Below are 22,832 nucleotides of genomic sequence, written 5' to 3'. Positions count from 1 at the left end.
CACACGATTTGTGGCTGTCGCTACACGCGATGGAGCCCTACACCACGCCTGCAGCGTCACTACCCCCACTGCCGAGACGGCTGAAGAAGTGGCCATCGCCCTGGCCACTCTAGATACCACCTGTCACACCATCGTGTGTGACTCTCGATCAGCCGTCACCAACTTCAGCAAAGGCCGTATTTCTTCCCAAGCTCTTCGTTTCCTCTGCCAGGTACCACACTCTAAAGGCAGCATAACATCCGTAACATGGATCCCGGCCCATGTGGGCCCTGTCCACCCACACCTCCCTAATCTCAACGAGGGCACGCACTCCATTGCGCGAGGCCTAGTCAACCGCGCCGGAGTCACTGGAGATGAGTTGGACACCAGGGACAATCTGACCACCTATAATGATCTCGTTAAGGCCTTTTACCTCAGTCGCCGAACCTCCCCCTCACCTCACCTCAAGTTCAGTCGGGCGCAGGCTACCACCCTGCGTCTGCTAAAAAAAAAAAACACGTACCCGTCACCCGCCCGCCTCCACCTTATACTTCCAGACGTCTACACTAACCCCAACTGCCGGTGCTGTGGCATTCACCCGGCTACGCTTCCGCATATGCTGTGAGAGTGCCCAGCACAGTACACACAGACTAACACCACGACTCTCTCGTCGAGGTTGCATGAGGCTCTGCGGACCTCCGCCTTCGACGACCAAACCTGGGCGACCCAGCACGCCCGTGAGGCGGCGGCGAGGCAAGCCCTCGACGTCCCTTCATGGGAGGCTTAGGTCCGGCCATCATAAAGTGCTGGTTGCAATAAAAGCTTATTCCTCCTCCTCCTCCTCATTGCCCAGATTGGCTAAAATAGCCGGGATCGACACCCTATATACTAGCTATATAAACCATACATTTTGCCAAATACGTTTCGATTATACATGTATTCACTCACTGCTGGGGTTGTTAATGCGCAGTCTATAGGAAGTGTCTACAAATATGTACTGCATCCAGCATACATACGGAAACATACCCAGGGAACTGCACATAGAAAATCATGCATGCGGATGGAAGCAGTCGAAAAATCTCAAATGCATGTAGCCGTGAACCTTTACGCAAGACTGCGTGAGTATTTAAGCACGAGCACATCCAAGAAATATTACAGTTGCATGCAATGCATCCGCTTGAGCAAAATCTGCTCGCTATCTGCTATCTACAAGTTAGTTTACATTTCTGTTTACCTATGACGGCAGAAAATGTTTTATGTATAATACGTATGTTCACGTATTGCTTCTCATTTGCACTTATGCATTATTGTTGATAGCTTAACCAGCTGCACTATCATATGTTGCATAAATAGCAAAAAATTGGAGCCATTCCAGTAGTGCTGATACATGCAATGCAAAAAAGAAAACAAGCGCACCGGCATCGAATTAACTCTTTTTATTGCGTGATTTATTAATTTTCTTAAAATGCAATTCTTAGGCTGTGATCGAAAGAGACCATTTACAGATTTACACACTACTTCCCCTCGGATTGTAAAGATTGTAATTTATTTTCCTTAATACACATTTAGATGTCTTTTCATACTCCTAAATGAATGGGTCATTGGCCATAACTTCAACAGAAGGCAGATGGATATTTTTTATTGCTATGGTCACTTAGCTTATTACAGGTAATGAGGACTCTTGGGCATGCTAACCGGTTAGCAAGTTAGGTATACCACATGAGCACACGAAATACCACGCGAACGCTTTGTGTCATGGAACGACAGATATGCATCTCCTTGGAAACAATACAAACTATAGTTCGAATGAATGCTATCAGAGTAAATTATTTAAGGTGCTCTCAAAGATGACAACTTTTTCTACGGTTTCGAGGTTCAGGACTAAGTTAATGCAAAAACAAAAAAAAAACAAATTGAGTAAGAAATGCCATGTCAGCATGCTTGACTTTCATTGTTTTTTTCCAATAGATGGGACCAATTTTCCACAACTTTTTATGAGGTGAGACGTTTTAAAAATTATTTAACAAAGATTATCTGGAAACTTTGTATGACATATAGCAAGACAGCATACCTATGTGGTCATTATGAAATTCCGCGACCTTTTTCCAAGCCTTCCCTGGCTGTTTTCATTAAAATTCCCTGGATGACACCTGCACCAAGTACTGCCAGTCCATAATATTTAGATAAAACGAACAACACGTTAGTCACTTCACATGCAGTATTAGATTCAACTGAATTGAATGTCTTGTTTAAAAACCTGACAAGGGCTTGGACAAGTTTGCAATTGATGGCCACACGAGCACAGCACGGAAGACACACACACACACACAGAGACACACACGTAAAGGAAATGCAATTATGTGAGGGAAAACTATTCAACGAGTTATTTTTACGGTTCTACGGTAGTTGCATATATAATTTGCTCTCATAATTTCTGTCTTTAGTCAGAGGTTTACCTCTGACTAAAGGCAACATGGCAATATGAGTCCATACCATTATGATGTTTCGTTATGTTACAGCATGATGAGCAGCTAGATAGCCGTAATGGTCGCTGGTGCCAGCAACGGTACGTTTCGTTTCAAGACGAATTCATGTGAGACAGTGTACTTCATGTGAGACAGTGTATTTATAAAAATAACAGAAATACGAGAATCCCAAACGATCCCTATACTAATAATTGCTGAAACATAGATACCTGGCTGGACTATGCACATTTTTCGGCTGTTAATGCAATATGCGCGTGCCGAACAGCCATGCTCAGCATAGTGACTGCAGTTTTGAACAATAACGTTAAGAATTGCAATTTATTTCCACTTAGAACAGTGTGCAGTGTCTCGTTTCTCATAATTCGATATGAATACAGTTGCCACACTTTCAGTAGAATGCACATGAATGGGGGCGTATTGATAAGGTTACTTATAAGCTGAAACATGTTGCCATCTCTTAGGCGTGTTGATAAGGGTAGAATAAGTGCAACCTCCACTAAATTATTTGAACAATCTGTGCGTTATCTGCTAAGACAACCAAATGGATAATCTGGCTATTTTTTCTTTTGTATACCGCATATAGTATACAGTCTGTCCAAAACGACGGCACTAAATGCTACAGTAATGAAAACCGGAACACTTATTACGCATGACAAGGGCTTCATACCATGCACAATTGACACAATGCCAACCTGCGCCAGCGGCTGCCTAGTGATTAACAGCCCGCAAACTGCATAACGCCGAAGCATCGAAAGGCGCTTCACGCTTTTCAAATAGCCTGAAAGATAACTTCTGCTGCTAAACTGTTTATGAAAGAGACAAAAAAAATCTTCCAACTATCGTGAAACACAATGCCTTCAGTTTGAAACGTGTAAAGGTGCTTCCCCGAGCAAGTAATTTATAGTTCTCTAAATTTTTCGGCTATGTTGCCAAGTTGCGAGTGACTGAGCTTATCGCAGGTTTCATGCTCCAAAAGCTTATGTAGTTGCACACATCTGGATTGGGTGAATCTAGATATTTCTTCAAGTCTCGTGTTTTGCTTGCGGCAACTTCTCAAAATTATTTAGATTGGTTGCCAGGAACCTTAAAAATACTGCTACTTTTAAACCATACGAAAACGGCAGCGCACACAATGCTGATGCATGCCCCGCAAACAGGGCCTTTCATCCGAGTACGCTAGCATTTATTCAACTATACGTCTATGTTGGAAAATTCTTCAGGCTAACACAATTTTGAGATATATATTTAAAGCGTGTAATGAAAATTTCCCTACACATGCGGCGCAGCATTCATCGCGGCCAGATTAGGCACCACGAAACGAGGTCTACCACACTGGCTGCTCAACATAAACAATCCACTTAGTGGCAGCTCAGTATCAAGGTAAAACATGGTGTACTTTCTTTTTCACGCACATCAACTATGACGCTAAAACCAACAAGCGTGAGCGATCGCTTGCTGTAAAACATTCCGTATAGTAGAAGCGAGAACAAGAGCGCGTTAGCAAATCATGGAAACGACAAACAGATACTATGCCCGGGTCACCTGCGCTACATGCAGTCGGTTCGCGCTACGAAATGCGCTCACCTAATAATGAGCTACTGACGGAAAACATCTTTGCTAAAACTTACCTTTCAGTGTAGTTGACGTGTGATGCCACAAAGAAGATACGCATACACCGACACCAACGTGCAGGCAGACACCGCACATTGCTACAAGCGTTTACGTGCATGGCGCACTCGTCGAGAATTCAAATTGACGCGGACAGACGGCGCACCGCCACGCATGCGCAGGAGCTCCGCGCGCCAAGGGGGCGCGCGCTCTGAGAAGTGTGAGCGCCTTTTCCTTTTCCATTTTTTTCTCCCTTATCTCTCTTTCTGTGCGTCATACGCGGAGAACGGGTTGCTTTCCTTTTCCATCCTTTTTTCAGGAACGAAGGAAATGCGCTTGCAGGTTGTATTACAAATGCTGAGGGCTGTCGTATGAGACTGGAACGCACACGTGGATGAATGCGCTGTTTGTAAAAGCCGTAACAAGGCCCTTCAGGCGCTTGTATTATCGCCAGCAACGGTGAGTAATACAGCGCATTTGTGGCATATCATCCAGCGTACCGCCAAATGTGATGCCCGCACGTATGTTAGTTCAAATTTTTCGTTCCGGTGATAGGTGAAAGCAATCAGTACAGCAATGACGTACTCATATGCGTGGCCGCGCAGGCATACCGCCTGCGGCATAGTGGGTGGGCTCAGAGAATTCGGCGCATATTTTAAGTGAATGAGACACTTTGATGAGTTTATAGTGCAGGATATCAGTCAACGAAAAACCGCCAGATGTTAGTTATGCAGCTGAGATATGAAGGCAATGTGAAAAGTATCTGAGAATCGGACGACACACAACACGCACACCACATGCGCGACATCGGTTCATCGCACACTCACAAAGACCGCGTTGTCAGCTACAAACGTTACGAGTTTCTGTGCTATTAGCTTGATGCCTCCTTGGAATCCACTTCTAGCTAAAGTTGGCGTTCGCAACATCTATTATCATGATTGGATCGGCGTTTTGATTTCTTTATATAACTGCCGCAAAATTCATGCTATGAGATCTGTGAAGATTGTCTTGGGATTGCCGAGAGCGACTACGTAGATCATATCATGTAGTCAACAAATGTGGAGGTATACACTATGTGTGTACTAAAGCCTACAAATAGGCTCTACAGCTCGGCAGTATACAACTTTAGTGGCTTATATCAAACGCAGCTCCCTATTATCCACCGGTACGTGCGCTTGGTTACAGCGTACACGGGCTGGTCTGAGATTAACGTCTTTTGTTTATTGTCAATCTATAGACGGCATGTAAACCTGAAGCAATAAGAATTTTACAGTATCGGCTGTTTTCTACTTCATCTCACGCCCTACCACAATCGGTATGCGGGCTGTTCGCACAAGTTAACATGACCTTTGATGACGTCCGACCCTATGGCCTTCACCGGCGGTGATATAGGAAACCGTGGAAAATATTTCGAATTGCAAAGTATACGGGGTGTTTCACTTAATGTGAGCCAGACAATAAAATATGTAAATGCTACGTAGATGGAGCGAACCAAGGTAATGTTTGCCGTCGCTTGAAGATACTCAGATTATTTTATTTGCATTCCCCATGACTAGATAATTAGTAGTACTTAATTTCTCAATTATTATATTTAGAATAAACTTCCCAATTATAAAATTGCAGAGCAACAAGAGAAACTCCCGATACAGCTTTCTGTTGCTCAACACGTGCTCCATAGAAGTGTGCGTGTGTGCGTACGCGTGTGAATTACGTAGACTTGGAATAGACAAGAAGAAATATACACCTTATCGACTCGTCTATAGACAGTCTATAGACAGTCTAAAGACCAAGAATGAACGAGAATAAGTAGAGACTGTATCTACTGTTGTCTATAGGTAGTCTGTAGAGGGGAAGTAGACAAAAAAGAAACAAACACCTTATCGACTTTTTTGTATAGACCGTCTATAGACTGCGAGTAGACAAAAAAGAAACAAACACCTTATCGACTTTTTCTGTAGACCGTCTATAGAGTGCGAATAGACCAAAAGGAATAGAAACTTTATCGACTTTCGTCTATAGACAGTCTTTAGAGTTTGTATCAACAAAAGTTCAAATCTATAGAAAGGCAAGGTCGTCTATAAAAAGTCTATAGACTTTCTATAGACAGTCGAAAGTCATTTTTGTAAGGAGAGGCTATCTGACACGCACTCCTGTGTTCCCACTCATATTGTTTACGATAGTACGTCCATTTCTCCATCACCGCGGAGCGCCAGCTATAGAAATAGAAAGAACTCGGACTATATAGAGGCACACCAATTAAAGCTTTCTTTGTTTCTGCTTTTCGAAAGGAGATTGCACGCGCGCTTCTGTGAATGTTTACTCCAACCGGTGCCACACGAAACAGCGTAAGGCTTACTTTGCATAATATGTGCATTACTGCGCGCAGACTTTGCCGGTTTTCGGTGATCTTGAACGGGCAACTCGACCTCGAATTCCTCCGCTATTACGTGCCCCGAAGCCACCTAACCGAGTTGACTTTCTCGAAGAGATACCGTCAGACAGCCAGATTTCTACCGCGAATACGTACGTGACGCTCGTCCAAGTAGCGTACACCGCCATTCTGCTCGCGACCCCGCTGTCACACGATCACGCCACAAATAAATAAATGAGCCCGGCGGTACCCGGTGAAATGGCGCACGCGGTAACAATGCGGTCCTTTCGGTAACGGACACGCAATGTCGCCAGACTGCGACCATGCGAGAGAACGAGCAAGCCCTTTTGCATGACATATGAGAGGTGACGATGGAGAACTGCGCCTGCAGCGAGCGCGCAATCGGGGAATCTGGGTAGGACACACGCGGGACACGGCGATGAACGCATGCCTCCGTCCAATCGGGCGTCTCGCGTTCGCAGCAAAGGGGTTTCGCCAGCGCGAGCGTGCGATCGCATCCAATTACTTCGCAGGGAGCGTGATCGGGTTCAGCCCGTAAAATTGGAAAATTCCACGCACGCGACCGGCCAGCGTTAATGCTCGCTGAAATGCAAAGAGGATTTCCCGGTGTTCTGAGGCGAAGCGGGGCGGAGGGGTATCGGGGATGCATGGGTATATATACGCCGAACCAGCGACATACACTACATATATGCGCATATCCGCGACCGTGTTCAACCGACCTTAAAATAACGCGTGCCAGCCTGTCGGCACCACCCAATGAGACTCGCCATGAAGATGAGACCGCCGGATGGTCAAGCCAGGATCGCGAGCGCGCCCACGGGCCGTGCGTGCTAGGTGCCGAAATCCGTGCATGGGCCGCTTTCTGCGCGGCCGCAGCCTGTCCCCGTGGCGCCATGCAACTCGCACGCTAGTTTTGCCCCCACGATGCCGATATCGGTGTGCATACGATTAGCCAACTATAAAGAAACTCACTACGTCGCAGTTGCGTACGTAGCACTGTATATGTTAAGGGAAGCGTGGACAGTTCAATACTAACGAGGTCTATAGTCGATGTCTCGACACCACTGTCATGAGTCGGACTCGCAGAAGAAGATTCGGCCGTTAGAGTGTTGTACAGTAAGCGTAAAGCGACTGAGACATTGCAGCGCGATAACTTGTTTTCTCTCTCCGCTAATTAGACGGAAGAATCATCCTTGCTTGCTCCTTTCGAGCTGGCGTTTCCATTCAGCTGATTTGGTACGCGGATTCGCGTAAAATTGGAGGCTGAATAGGTAGACAATGAATACAACAGTGAAAACCAGTTGTGCGAAACGAAGACCGGCTAGTATAGAATGTACGATTACATAGTTATGAACTGATATAAGACACGCATAGAAACCAGAGTTTCTATGCGTGTCTTATATCTATGCGTGCCTTATCCCAGCATATCAGCGTGTATGCACGCTGATATGCTGGGAGGTTAAGGAGAAATTGTTTGTTTACTGACGTCTGCGAATTAAATAATCGTAACCCCGAAGGCCCTTCAGCGAAGGAAAAGGGGTTTGGCCATATCGGCAAGGAGAAATAAGAAATTACGTTACTGGGGTTGTTTGTCACCATCGAATAAGTAAAAATAAAAATATAGTGACCTATTTTGCACAGACAAACAAAGAGCATGAAATCTACGAGCTCCCTTAAAACAGGACTTTCGCCACTAGTGAAATTACATTCGTGCTGAGTTTACATCGCAGCCAAATGCACGCTTCACACGTCTTCAGAGATGCCTCTTGCTGGTTCCGTGATCATCCGGTATATAGTCATTTTGCCTTGCAAGAAGCATGTGAACTATGTTCAATGTGCGTATTATATTCGGCACTCGTGGTCAGCATAATTTTCTGGCGCGTACCTGGAAAAGCACAAACAATGCGCCGATGCGAAACAGCGTCACTGGGTGTACCGTTTTTCGTCCCAAAGTTGCAGCGTACCAAAGTTTGAAATTTGGCTATAGTTAGGGGGCGACGTATTGTGAAAGAGGGCTCCACGGAGATCGTCTAGGCGCACCAAAAACAGTCGCACACCGGCGAATCTTCCCATCCTCTTTTCCCCATTCCGCCGCAGTCAGCATTCGAACCCACGACCTGTGTTCAGGAGCACAACGGCGTGGCACCCCGTAGTGTCTTTCTGTCACTTGTTACTCTGTCACTTGCTACACTTGCACGTGTTACTCCTTCCCAGGGCAGCACAAAAAAATGGAAAGCGACACAGCCTAAGCGGCACCAGTACCCCTTAATTCGAGACAGATGGGCTACTTTGCATAATATTATGCCGTACCGCGTGAGGTAAAAATATAATGGTGGGAAAAGTGGGGGGGGGGGGGGGGGTGCGGGGCGTAGAATGAGAAAGAAGAAAACAATATACAAGAGAAGATTGGAGCTTCAACAGATGTCCTCCTGAACTTTACACCCTTTCGATGCAATCTTCCTTTTCACTGAAGTATCTCGAAGCTTCGCTGTTATCTTAAAACGCTCAAGTGGGGATGGTTTATATAGTTTTTCTTTATTATTATAATAATTTTCTTCATGCCTCATTTCGTTAGCGGATGTCAGCTTTAAGTTTCCTCCAGCGATTACACACACACACACACACAAAAAGACAGTGGCGGTTACTGTGTCAGCAGCTGGAACTGCGCATAGTGCCCGTGTTCGCGCATAATTACCAGCGAACAATCAGGCAAATTATTTTATTCTTCTTGAAAAGTGCACAAGAACTCGGGTGCGTGAGTGTATGAGCAGGAGCGCGCGCGTGTCGCGCGCTGAAAGTTCACCCCGCGGCTGGTGTGAGTGAAATTGTATTTACATTATCCAGTCTTCGCTATATACGCGTTCTCTGTCATATAATTATGGGACGCCGTTGGGAAACTTTGCACTTTGCATACGCTCTGCAAAACTGGTATATAACAGAACAAGCGCCGAGCCTGTAAGCTGCAGCTAGTTTGCAGAGCAATCATGCTTTCTTTTCAGAGCGCCGCTGCCATCGAGATAAGAACTCTACTGAACAAAAGGTTACGCGATAGTGCTTTTCCTTTTCCTTCTTTTTTCAACCACACCAGAGTTGCTGAGACTAGCACAAATTATTGCTTTCGTTGCGGATACGCGATGCTTGGCCAGTATGCGGTTATGTGCTGGAACGATAACGTTTGCAGATAGCGGCGCAGCAAAGCTAGCGCTTCGTTCGGCGTGGGCGCTATCTTCATTTCACTAACCGCTTCACGCTGCATTACCTACAATGTGATTACTTTTTGTGGGATTGTAATGAATACAGACGGACACGCATCGAAATGATACCATCAGTAAGTCATCACATAAACGGTTGAGAAACAACACTATAACCACATCGTGAACATGTGGGCTTTTGTACTCGATGTCCCACTGCCAAGACGCTTTGCCCGGTTATCGGGTTCCGGAAGTAAGAGGCGCTTTCAGCTTTCAGTAGCGTATAAGAATAACCCACAGCGTCTGATACGTGCCAAAAAACGTTCGGGCTTACTTCTACAGCCCTATATGTCATTGGGCAAAACGTTCAGTGTTCTTCCCTGTGGCCCGTCGACGTCACAGACTTTCGTGCAACGCTAAACCGGTGGCGCTTCCTCAGTGGTTTACTGAGCTTCTAATTTCACAGACGTTTTGCAGCAGACTGGGTTATTTAACGAATAAGTCACAACCATTTTACAAACATTAAGAAAGACATTTCATGGCTAGAGAGCCAGACCCATAATGATGTTGAATTTGTTGAACACGAAGTTGCTAATGAATGGCTTAGTCCAACCTCTACTTTATTATTCTGTATGATGGCAATGATAAGAGCCTTATGTTATGACTTACAACTTGTCTGAATATCCTAAATTAACAGCCCTGATCTGGTTTCCTGTATACATGATTGCAGACATTAGCTGATCAATAAATGGTTACATACTGTGTCTATAGATCCTCCCTCCCTCTTCTCTCTCGCGCGCGCGAAGCAACCTTGGTGCATGCTGCCTAATGTTTCGTAGAAAAAACGCCCGCACAAAGGAGGACCATCGGCGCGCCCATCACACTTGTAGGACGGGCAGAACAGTGAATTAACAATCAAAAGTGTGCCCGTAAACTTAGAAGAAGCAGCAAAAGAAGAAACTTTATTAATCAATGGTCCGGCAGTTTTTGTTGTGGCCGCACGAAGTCCTTGGACTCGGGGGGCATCTTCTGCTTGCCGGACGGCCCAGAGCTGGTCTGCCAACTCTGAACTTTTGAGAGCCGCCTCCCAGCGGCGGCGACGCCGACGGAGAAGGTCCCCGGCGGCTCCTGCAGCCGGGACGGCGTCGGGAAGAAGCGAGCTCGAGGCTTCCCGTACTCTGGCAACGGCCGCGATTATGGACGCGTCACGAACGGAGGTGGTTTCATTACCGCTGTTGCCGGCACATTCCCAGAGCATGTGTCACAGCGTTGCTCTCTGTCCGCAAGCTTTACGCGCATCTGTTGGATATACACCCGGGTAGCAGTGAAGTAAGACGGCGGGGCTAGGGTAGGTGTGTGTCTGCAGCAAGCGTAAAATTACGGCCTCATTCCTATTTAATTTAACGTGCGGTGGCGGTAATGTGCCTCTTTCGAGTCTGTAGTGTTGGGCGAGGCCTCTGACCGCGGTTAGGCGATTCTTGTTGCTGCATTTCTGTCGTAGTGCCCCGATCCGGCAGATCCGATGCCCTGCTCTCGGGGGCGGAGGCAGCGGCCGCATATTCTGCGGCGGCTCGGCGTGTGAGACCTCGAGCCGTAGCCTGGGCCGCCTCGTTGCCCGCGAGCGGGACATCGGTGTGTGCCGGGGTTCAGAGGAGGAAGACGTAGAATTTTGGGGCTTCGAGGGCGATGACGAGTCGCCGTCCTCACAAATTTGGAGTAAACTTAGGCAAAATGAAGTAATAAACATCGCCAGGAAGTGATCTCAGATGGAGACAACAAAATCGAGGATTCAGGCTTGTCAGCGGTACTTTATTCAGCCGTGCTACGACAGTCACGTACTTTGCTTCAGTGCGGTGGGGACGTACATGATAGACATACACGCGTCTATACGTGCACAACAATTCAAGGGTCGGCTAAAATGACAGTAACAATCTACCTACAACAAAGCGGAGGGTAAGCGAGCAACAAAGAAAAGGACAAGAATAAACGAGAAAAGCACGCTTCGTGAGAATTCCGCGGCTAACATCAACGGCCTGCCGTGGCGGCTGGTAGAGTGTACGAGCATGTACACGTATACTGTGGCTGGCATGATGCTGCCCCACACTTTTCCCCTCGTACTAATGTCTTGCCAGCTCGGTGTAGCGATTCCCTTGGTGTATTTCCACGTCGCTTGCACTGTTGCCGCAGCCTGTGAATGCGCTGAGAGCCTCGCAGCGCCTGCGCTGCCCGAAGCTATATGCTCCGTACAAAAGAAAACAGACGACGACTACGACGACCGACGCACAACGCCACTTCTTCGGGCAACTCTCAGAATCAATCATTTGGCACGACGCCGCGTGAAGCGCCGCCGCCGGGCCCTCAGTTCCGACTTGGTTAGGAGGCGGGAGGTCAACAACCCACGTTTCTTGAGGTCCTTCCTTTTCGTATTCTTCCGTTGCACTTAGTTTGCCATACAGTAAAATGTGACCGCCCCCCGCATCTCTCGGACAAAACAGTGGCGAAATACAGCTTTTTTTTCTTTTTTTCCGACGGAAGAGACGTCGATCGCACGCCAGGAGGCCAACGCCGCGTCGCTCATTAATACTGTCCGCCAAACGTTCCTCTGTCTCTGTCGCTGTCTCGACGAAACGCTCCAGAGGGCGACGATTTTCCAGTGTACGTGAATTGTAAATGGTTGAATGGTACGTTAATCAGATTGAAATAAGGACAAAAGTTTTGATACTTGAGGATAATCTCGTCTTGCAAAGGCACGATGGACTGCTGAGCAACGACGTTTGATGCCGCCATAAGGCCATAAACTCTTGGGCTATACTAAACTCCACCTGACGTGCCGCAATGCTCGTTCTTAACTCACTCTATAGCTGAACTCGGCACGAATTGCACTTCAAGGAGAGTAAAGAGTAACTTTCAACTTGGTAGTGTTGCTTTTCTTAAAAGCAAGCATTCTCTTTAGCTCTTCACCCAGCTCATAATATTTTTTTTAATTGTGTCGTTAGAAAACCGAAAGCATCAAGAAATGCGAATCCAAGAAGCCTGTGCTTGCTTGACAGCTCGAGCGACATTGTTTCGTGTTGTCAAAATCAGCATCGTATTTACTATACGGTAAACATGAAGACGGAAGTGAATGCTCTTTTACATCCCCATCTTCAGGATACTGAATGTAGACTTCAAGCTGAGCGTGTGAGATTTCTTCCCATTGGCATATTTAGGTGGATATCAAATGTAACGACAGGCGCCACACTGCGTTACAGAAACAAAATTCTACGTAAAACTTCAATGAACGAAGCTCATAATTAAATATGTTTGCAGGGTCATTTCGCGAAAGGAGGGAGGAGAGATTGTAGACCAATTTCGAATTATCATTCCACGGATTGTCCGTCAGCGAGAAAAAGAAGCAGTGCATGGAAACACGTTATTTCGATCAAGGCAGCACAAATTTTAGCAATAACCGCCATGTCAATTTCGCGAAATTTACACCAGGCTACGCTCGTGATCGTGAAGCCCACTTTCACCTTTTCCCAATACGTATATGCACCTATTATATCGATCGTGCTATCATGCATGTATGTGACTGAATATGTGTGGCCATATTGCAATCTCGCATGCCTAGTCAGGTCTTTGTATTTGATTGTATAGTCTTTAACGTCACCTGCGCTCACATTGCCTACTATGCATACGCATGCTGCCGTACATATCGGATTACACTGAGACCTCTGTTAACTCCTCTCTATGTCCCGGTCGCAGGGGGCACTTTTGTCGCTGTTGACTCTGATTGTGATCCAATTTCTCGATGGTAATCGGCTCCCTTTCGGAGCTTGTGCAAATGAGTCCATCGGGATAGAGCAATTCGACAACGAAAGGACTTTATCGAGACCAAAAGTTTTCATCTTACTCGGGTACTAGTTGCATTCCGGCTTGATTTCCTGATTGGATGCCGTTTTTTCATATAATTTTAGTTCTTTCTACTGCTGCTATGTGACAAGGAGCATAGAACGCACCCTTACAAACCGGCTTAATCTTAGTTTCGTGTCAACAAAAATGTTTTGTTTCCGCTTGACACAGCAGCAGGTAATTAAACATGCTACTGCCGGCGTGGATGGTAGTCCACGATAGAAACAACAGCCAGGCGCGAAATATTAGTCCTTGTCAACACTCTCAATAGCAAGACATCCTTTCTTTTTATCTCACCAATGTCGCAGTGCACCGACATTAAAAAAGAGAGAACTAAGCCCTCGCTTCACTGTTATAGCCAATCATCGAACAAACGGCTTTCGCTTCGGGAATCCGCATGTCCACCTTGCTAAATAACTGGTTCGAGCTAGCCGTCAATTCCATCGGATGGCCGTCGTCCTTATTGTCTCGTCTCCTAATAGACTGCTAATAGCTGCTACCCCAAATAGCTGGGACCGGCTGGGTGCACGCACCTATCGGCACGTCGGCTCGCGAGCGGCCGCAGCCCTCGCGGACGCGCAGCCTTGTTAGGGCTCGCAGGGCTCGAACCCGCGGTGGTTGTATACGGCGCGCGCGATCGGAGTGCGCGCGCCATGAGCCCTGTGTGTGAAACCACGTGTGCTAAACGATAGGGTGGTGTCAAAGGTTCCACGCTATAATTTGCTCTCTCTGCCTCTCTCTTGTTTTTCTTTTATTTGCTTATCGTTTTGTCTGTTGTGGTTAAACCTGTCAGCCATAGGAGGAATGCTTGATGCAACCTCAGGAAAAAAAATTATTTTCACCTTCCGTTCCAGCCAAGCATCCGTCGTTTGTCAAGAATAAGTACTCTCACACAGCAATAAAGCTTCCAGTTGTAGTTCAGCGCTCGGGTGTGTGTGTGCGTCTTATTGTTCGTCTACGTCTCATCAAGTGCGCTTCGTTCATTCAAGACTGTCCAACCAAAGAGACCGCCAATTCCTTTAGAGCGCAACTTCAATGAACCTCTTTGACACCAACTTTTGGTCACTGGGACCCTTCTACGATGCCAACTTGCGTCACAAGGTATTGCCACTGGGTATTCGCCACTCATAAATGGCAATATATATAATGCATGTATGTGCATGCGTGCGTTTGCGTGCGTGTGTGTACGTGTTTGTGCGTGCGCGTGTGCACGTGTTTACATGCGTGTGCACGTGTTTGCGTGCGTGTGCTCGTGCGCGCGTGCGAGAGAGAGAGAGAGAGAGAAAGATTTATCGGATGCTTTGGCGCAATCGAACCCGCGTCATGTATTCAGTCGAACTTCTCTGAATGTATGTTCACATAAGTTCCACGCGTTGACTCTGTGGTGGCGCCGCTGAATGACCCAGCGTGTCCTGAGGGAAGCTCGAGACATGGAGCCCGGCTGCATACAGCCCTCATACATGACGCGTCTCTGTGGTTGAAATGCGTTAATTGCGTCGCTACTCTGCTACATTACTAAGCGCGCTTCAACGTTGACACTCATCGGGAGATGGGTTATGCCGCAATTTTTTTTTCTCACAGAATATCATTATAGCGATTTATTTGGACGAGTTCTCGGCGACTTTTTGTAGTCTCTTCTCTAGAATTTCTGCAGTCACATGAAACATTTTCTTCCTTTTCTTTGTTTTGACATTTCGCTGCTACCGTGCCACTCATTACGATCGCACTGTGCCGATCACCCAAGTACAGTTTACTTCGTCGAAGCACAAATACAGGAACTTTTTATTCTCGTTTTATAAGCTTCGAAGAGCATGCGTTGAACTACCAAGGGCCAACGCGCTCCTGCACTTAGGTTACAAACGCAAGATAAATGAAGTTTCACAAAAGGGTCAATTTGTCTTCCACCTGAGAGCAGCACGACACTACCCAAACGTATTTCACACAAAAGAAGCCCGCAGTTGAGGAGAAAGAAATCGACCTGGTCCGTGGATAAAGTTGCGTGCTTTCCCGAAGGGGTGATCGACGACACAAGCCGGTTGTCTCGTCCGACACCTCTTTGGTAACAGAAGGCTCGCGTGATTGGAGCTCCGGTGTTATGCGGGAAGGACGACAGCTCACATAGAAGAATGATTTGCAAAAAAAAAAGAAAAAAAAACGCTGGCAGCGCCGCTCGCGTCTCTGGCTGAAGCATTAGGAGCCTCGGCAGTCTCGCGTGCCGGCATTGATCAAGCGCGCAGACTTTTTATTGTCTAGGAAACGTAACGTCTCTATTAGGCTGTAAGAGGATGCGGATGCACCACTCAGTCTACTCTCAAACTCAGCCACGATTGCTCTATGCTCTCAAGTGCGCACATCTTCGCCCTTCGTTCATCAGTAGGAATAATTTAGCTCGATTCCTACTATTTCAGACATCACGCTGCTGTCGATTGCTTGATGTGAGACAGCCGCAGAAGCCTGAAGAGCGTTGCAAAAAATTTTGTTAATTCACGGTAATATACGATTCTGCAACGCGGTTCACAATAACTTAATTGTATACGCGTGAGGCTAAATGAAATTGCGCGGTTCAAACCACGCCGATCTAATACGTCACTTTCGCTGCGCAGGTGAATCTTATGCGCAGGAAAGCGGCGTTCCCACTAAACCGCATTTGCATCCGCCTTCGCTGTTGAGCGCTGAAGCACGCGTCACTCCCGCCACGTTTGATGGCCGCGCGCAGGCGTGGCCGGCTGTTATCGTCTCCGAAGGCACACGCGCCTCTCACACTTTCGGGACAGCCAACTCAAGCTTCCTTCCTCGTTCTCGAGGCAAAAAAAAAAAATGGGGTGCTTCGGCCCAAGTTATTACGAGCGTCCCCCAGCGGCACTCGTTGCACACCGATCTGGCCATACACAGTACAGCAAAGGGGGTGCCAAAAGGCCACCCAAACCTACAAAGCTAGCAAGCCTCGGAGGTGGTGTGTATGTAGCACAAGGTTGTGTGCATACTTGACGCACGCGGAACGGCGTATAAGCCACCGAACGAAGGAAACGCGCCAACCGATTTCGCTGGTGCCAGGAGAGGAGGGTGACCCGTGTATATGGCGGCTATACATCTCGGAAACACAGCTGACAGGCGGCGCTGCAGGCGAGGATGGAGGAGCGCATAGCGGAGAAGAGGACGGGGCCTGCGCGGCACATATATCAAAAACCGCGGGAGATAAGTCAGCTGCGAGCCGTTCGGAAACACGGAAGCGTGCGCCGATTCCCTGCTCTGCTTGCGTATAAATAACGCTCCTCTTGACCTTCGCACGTCTGGCCCATTCCTCGGTTATTCCTGTTCTCGTATTTCTCTTAATTTTTTTCCTACTCTTTTTCGCCGTCTGCTTGCGTCCGATGGTGCCCGTAAGATTTATGCGCAGTCGGGCGTGGTTTCTCGCGCGCTGCCCTTGAAATCGCGCGCACACGAAGGAAACGGGACGGTACTAAAATTAGGTTCATCATTGCGTGTCTGTTAAGAATGCCGGAGAGCGTGGCGGTGTTTAATAATGAAGTCACACTCAATATAGGGATTGGATTTCCTCTACAGAGGTATGCCCCTTCAACATTTCTTTCCTCCCCCCTTAAGAAGTATGGGACATCTAGCGGTTCCCTTCACGCAGCATCAGCGGGCTACAGGAGGGACCGTAAGGGGCATAATGGATAGCTACGCATTCCTTAACGAAACGTAATTGACGGTAACGTCTCTCGTCGGAAGCCATTCTCCTATGGCTGCCTTCCGAGGCAACCTATGACGCAGGAAGGCACGCGGAAATTAACTAGCAAGTGACTCATTAATCAAGTTACTGCCGGGCGCCGGAACACGCGGTTGTGTGATTCCGCTATGTCCCACCGCCGGAAGCTCGCCACGGGGCACTGATTTCAACCAACTGCCTCTACAGCGTCATGGCGCGGCGCTCGGACATTCGCCTAGCCACTTTGTCGCGACTCCATGCAGCGCGCCCGCTTGTGACGGACTGTAAAGGTCCGCGAAGGCGTTTCCGCCGCGACTCAGGACGTGCCTGAAAATGTCGAGAATGCTCTCCACGGAATGAAGACAGTTAACAATCAGACCGCTTTGAAAACTAACTTCCTAAGGTCCGAAGACTGCCGAGTGTCATAATCGCGTTTCAAATGGGTTCTTGTTATACCGACTGGTATGGTATACGAACGCTAAAAAACGTTTTTTAAATTAAATACCACAGTTAGATTCGGAAGGTAATATCTCGATGTACGTGGCGAGAGCAAGCGTCTTCTCAAGTTTCTTTGTTGTCTTTCTGGCTTTTTCTTTGTGTTATTGCTTTATAAAGGAATGAGGGTGTAACATGTGGTGTAGCTGGCGCGTTCATGCTACATTCTGGATCTTCCGGTCTATTTGCAGTGTTTGAAACACACTTCGCAGGTGCTTCTCGTCGTCTGCGACGACATACCCACATCAGCATCACATAAACGGCGAGAATACGCAGTCTTCTATGTAGAACCCTTCGTGTATGCGTCTTTACATCCGGGTTTAATATTTTACGGAATCGCTTCCGAGTAAATTTTCACAAGTACTGGAGGCAATGCGCATAATTGTGTACCAGAGGTAACGCGCAACGATGTAGAGTTCACGAGGTGCATTACAAAGACGGCGGCACGAACGCGGGACTATTAAAAAGCATGATCTTGTATTGTAACGCGAAGTGACACGGACACAGATCAGAAAGTTGGGCGAGTTGGTACGGTAACATGATCTTGGATTGTCCTTGTCTGTGTCCGTGGCACTTCGCGCTACAATCCAATGATTGTGTTACCGTACCAACTCGCCCAACTTTCTATCCTTTCATATTAAAACCATGTTGAAAGCAGGCAGGGGTGGAAAGAATATACATAACGTAAGAGGGCGCTTGTCGAATACGTATACGCCTACGTCTCACTGCGTGTGTAATGAGATTTCTTAACATGCCCAACCAACCAAATCTATTTTTAACCTATGCGCATATACCTCATCGACGTTCGGGAACGCAATACTGTTAATAACGGCCCAGCTGAGGTGCAAGTTTTGCCAGCCAGTTACGACAGCGGCGTCAACTTTCTTGGAACGCTACCGTTACTCTCTAGCTTTGTCGCCGTTGTGACTGAATGATTTCGGCGGACCAACTATTGTTACTGAGCACGCCACCACCGCCCTGGTCTGCCGCGAGCGGGGGAGTACTCGCGGGCAAGTAGTTCCTCCTTCCCACGCGCCGTCCAAGACGCAAGACAATGGGCACCCGGCCGCGCTGCGGGGGTCAGCTCGGGGAATAAGAGGCACCTTTCCTGACACAAGCCCCGAGTTCTACGAAGTCCCTCTGACGTCGGCTCCGGACCGTGAACCTCGCGCAAAGAAGTGTGTGTGTGAGTGTGTGTGTGTGTGTGTGTGTGTGTGTGTGTGTGTGTGTGTGTGTGTGTGTGTGTAAGCCGTCCCGCAGAGAGGCGACTTGTTTACGATGACTGGACGAACGTTTCCGTCACCTTGGGATTGAGGGAGGACCGAGTGTTTATAAACCACTGTTGTGCGGATGCTCAGTGTACTTTCTCAAGCAGTCACGTTAGACTGATGTACTTTCTCAAGAAGTCCTGTTAGACTGAGGTACTTTCTATCGCAGTCATGCTAGACTGATACTGCAAATAAACCCATATTCCTCGTTCTCGATGAGAAGCAGTCCTTCCCTTCATCAACGTCCTCAGCGTGCATAAGTTCGACGACGGCATGGGCCAGCTACCTTCTAACTCATGCCGGACTCCAATCTTGACAACCAGTTACGAGCGATGGGATTGAGCCCCCAATCCTAACAACGCTGAGATGAAAGCATTCGCACAGACTTTCCACGGGTGTGGTGATAAATTCTAGGCACGGTTTGAACGACGCCCTGGCTGCTTGTGTATACGACTTCAAACACACGGTGCGAGCACATTCACTCTTGCCGAGTGCTCTGTCACACAGCGGCTGCCCACAGCCCCGCCCGCTTTGATGCGGAACGTTACGCTTAAGCTCACTCTGAGGGAACCGCCGCGCACCACAGGCGATTCTCGTATGCAAAACCCACCGCTCTGAAGGTCGCTTTGAAATCACCTTTTCTCGCCTAAACAGCCCCCTCGAACAAAGAGGGAGGAAAGAATGGAGGGAGACTTTCCTAAAGGGGGAAGAGGCGCAGCATAACACGAGCGCCCGCAATGGAGAGAACGCGATGGACTAAAATGGGGCGCACTTTTGCGGACTTGGTCCAAGCAGAGGCGAATGTAGCCAGACTCTCCGGGACGCAACGCAAAGAAAGTAATTTTGTGTGCGTGTGTGTGTGTGCAAGGAAGAATAATTTTCTTTTCTCGTGGACAGTCACCACCGCGTCATATATTGATACAGCGGCGTGCTGTCTTGGATGCAATTAAAGCTGCTTTACGACTCCAAATGCCGGCACAAAGGAACGCTGACAGCCTGTAGGAGGACGAGGCACACTTAGCCGCCGTCGGCTGGCGCTTGCATTTACTTTTCTTTTCCCGAACCATTTCGTGTTTGAATATAGGTTATGCAGCATGCACGTACGCCTGTTTGCCACGAGTTAGATTACTTAGTTAGAAAACACACCATCTTGCGCTTTGCACAAACTCCTACTGAACAGAGGAGCCAACTTCACTTTCGTGATCATGCAGGAACGTTACACTAGACACGCGTTGGAATCAAACGTGAAAACAAAGAAAGGAAAGGAAGAAAGAGAAAGAAACGAAAATAAACCTGGCCCACTGACATCCCGCTGTACCGGCGGCATGCAGCGTCGGTGGCATCGTCGGCAACAGTGCACAGAATATCGGTGCCACTGAAAAATCGTAACGCCCGCGGTGGCACATGGCCAAAAGCTCTTGCTTCTATAATGTCGTACAGCATGCATGTCTGTTGCGGGTGCTTAACAAACTTGCCGCAGAAAAAAAAAGATCAGTTCACACAGAATTGAATTCTGCGCGGTGGTTGTCGCATGGAGATCGGTTTTACCTTCCCAGCAAGATTCAAAACAGCTACGATCCGGACGCGAGAAAGCATTTGCCTCGTGCTCTTTTTCTGGTTTATCTGTCCCTCGACTCGACTCGATTTGCCCGTTGCGCGCGCCGCTCGATTGTCGCATCTCTTTTTCATCCTGCCTTCTCTGGCGTCTAGCGCCACGTCGTCAGCAGCGTGCATGCCCCCCCCCCCCCCCCCCCCCAGGGGGCCGACGCTAGGTTTCACCGCGGCTCAACGTTAAGAGCACGGCGCTGTCGCCTGCAGAAGGAGGAGGAATCGATTCAGCGGCCAAGAAACGCACCTTTACGCCAGCCATCTCGCGCGCACATAAAGGATTCGAAGCGCGAAGAAAGTTTGATGCGTCGCCGGCGCCCTCGAAAACATCCGGCAGCCGCAGCCGCCAGAGCCACGAAGAACTGCGCGTACACGAAGCCGGACGACCACGCGCAAGAGCCTGAGTGCCTTTTGTCGAGAAAAGAGACGTCGCCAAACAAGAAGACGTTTGCATTTACGAATACGCGTAATTTTCGACACGAACATGCACAAAAAAAGCTGCATCCCCTCCCTTATGCTACACATCCACTCCCTTACTGTACTGAAAGCCCGCCAGCTACAAACAAAACTTTCTAGCACCAGGGCCATTTCTCCAGCAGAGAAGCTGCAAAAGGCTTTGGCACGAGGCTTTCATGCTTACTCTAGTGGACTTTCTTTCACTCTAGGCGATTAGCGCCTGACATGCATCGGCGTGATATGCTCACCGGACAGGGCTATTATACCGAGTGTTCCAGCAAACATTCAGATTTTTTTTTTAAATTGTCTGTAGCAGATAGCACAAGTTCAGTCCGGTCTACTCGAAGGAGCGGACATTACTTGCACAAATAATTTAAGAGCATAACCAGCTCGTTAACGAAAATTCACTAATTAGGTTTTAAAATAATTACAATATGGCACATACTGCAATTGGAAAATTGTAACCGTAGAATTCGCAAGGCGGATCCACTTGGAACGAATTCTCGAGATGACACCAGTTTCAGGATATTAATTCCCGAACTTTGTGGAAAAAAATCCATCGACGTTCTAGATACTTTTGTGCTTCAATGTATGAAATGACTCTTTGTTAAGAAATTATGTGGAAAGACAGAGCATTTTTACCGCAAGAATGACGGTGCATGTCTGGTAAGTGGTTTCATCCACACAATTCTTTCCAAGTGGATATGCCTTGTACTCTCACCCGGTAGAATTCGGAAATTGCAATACGTGCCATAAGGTAATTAGATAAATAACTTAATAAGTAATTTTTGTTAATTAGTCTATTATGGATTTCAATTTCTTTTGCAACTAATGTCAGCCTGTTACTTCAGACCGGCTGAGGGACTACAATTGTGCTACCTGGCACAAGAAATTTAAAAAAAAATTATGCGTTCACTGAACACCTTGTTACAAGAGTGTTCAGCGTTCATATAACACGCCATGTTATACGAACGCTCAATTAAGATCATGGCGAGAACTGGCGATATTCAACGAAATGTCGAGCACAAATTCTACAGCCGTAACAGGCACACACAAAAAATAGAAAGAAAAGAAAAGGAAGAAGCTGATGTGCATGTTTACATGACAGAACACACAAAACAAAAAAATGAGAAGTCAGCGTCTTCTGGAGCAGCCCTATAACCAGGGTGCTGCAAGTGATCTCAGCTGATTCAAGGAATATCCGTGCCTTGCCATGCCTTCCTTCGCCCGAATTAAAGAACAAAATTGCTGCTCTTTTCGGTCACCCGGTGCAAGCAGCAGGTGGACTTATTTTGAAAGAGTTTCAAAGACACTCATGAAGAAAAAAAAAAGGAAAGGTTGAAGTGACATTAGCAGACTTGAATTGTTCCACTCGGGAACTTTTTGCGATAGCAGCAGCCAGTCGCAGCGGACGACACCGTCATCTACTAGAGAGCAACTTCTTTGCAATGTACACAAAGCTGCCTTTGGCTGCTGCACCAGTGCTCGCTGTGGCCTTGTGTACCACTCTCAGAGGCTACGTGGTACACAGTGCGTCACAAAAACGCCGAAGCTGCGTAATAACACAGCGCTTAGCCTCCTCGGACATAGGCACAACTTCTTTTTCAGGTCGGTTTGTGTTATACTCACTGATGCATTATGAACGCGGCAATATATATATATTTAAATATGTATATTTCTGGTTTGTTTCAATACCCGATTAGATGATGAAGGCAGCATATCGATGTAAATGCAGAAAGTAATCGTCAA

At 47.5% G+C, this 22,832-nt stretch overlaps 1 protein-coding gene across 2 annotated transcripts in view; it reads right to left on the bottom strand.

Moving 5' to 3' along the window:
• LOC139051641 (frequenin-2-like) overlaps positions 1-22,832 on the bottom strand; it is a 411,489-nt gene that overhangs the window by 196,829 nt on the left and 191,828 nt on the right. The window contains exon 1 of one of the 2 annotated variants that reach the window (XM_070528586.1): positions 4,094-4,209. The exons of the other annotated variant lie outside the window; for it this stretch is intronic. Within the exon in view, the coding sequence (XP_070384687.1) occupies positions 4,094-4,172 (79 nt within the window). The 5' untranslated portion in view covers positions 4,173-4,209. Of the gene's footprint in view, positions 1-4,093; positions 4,210-22,832 lie in introns of those variants that run through there. 2 annotated transcript variants of the gene reach the window in all.

This window comes from Dermacentor albipictus, unplaced genomic scaffold (assembly GCF_038994185.2).
Source record: "Dermacentor albipictus isolate Rhodes 1998 colony unplaced genomic scaffold, USDA_Dalb.pri_finalv2 scaffold_13, whole genome shotgun sequence".
In the NCBI taxonomy this organism is placed as follows: domain Eukaryota; kingdom Metazoa; phylum Arthropoda; class Arachnida; order Ixodida; family Ixodidae; genus Dermacentor; species Dermacentor albipictus.
Note: the sequence above shows the minus strand (reverse complement) of the source record. Positions and strands in the feature narration are given on the sequence as shown.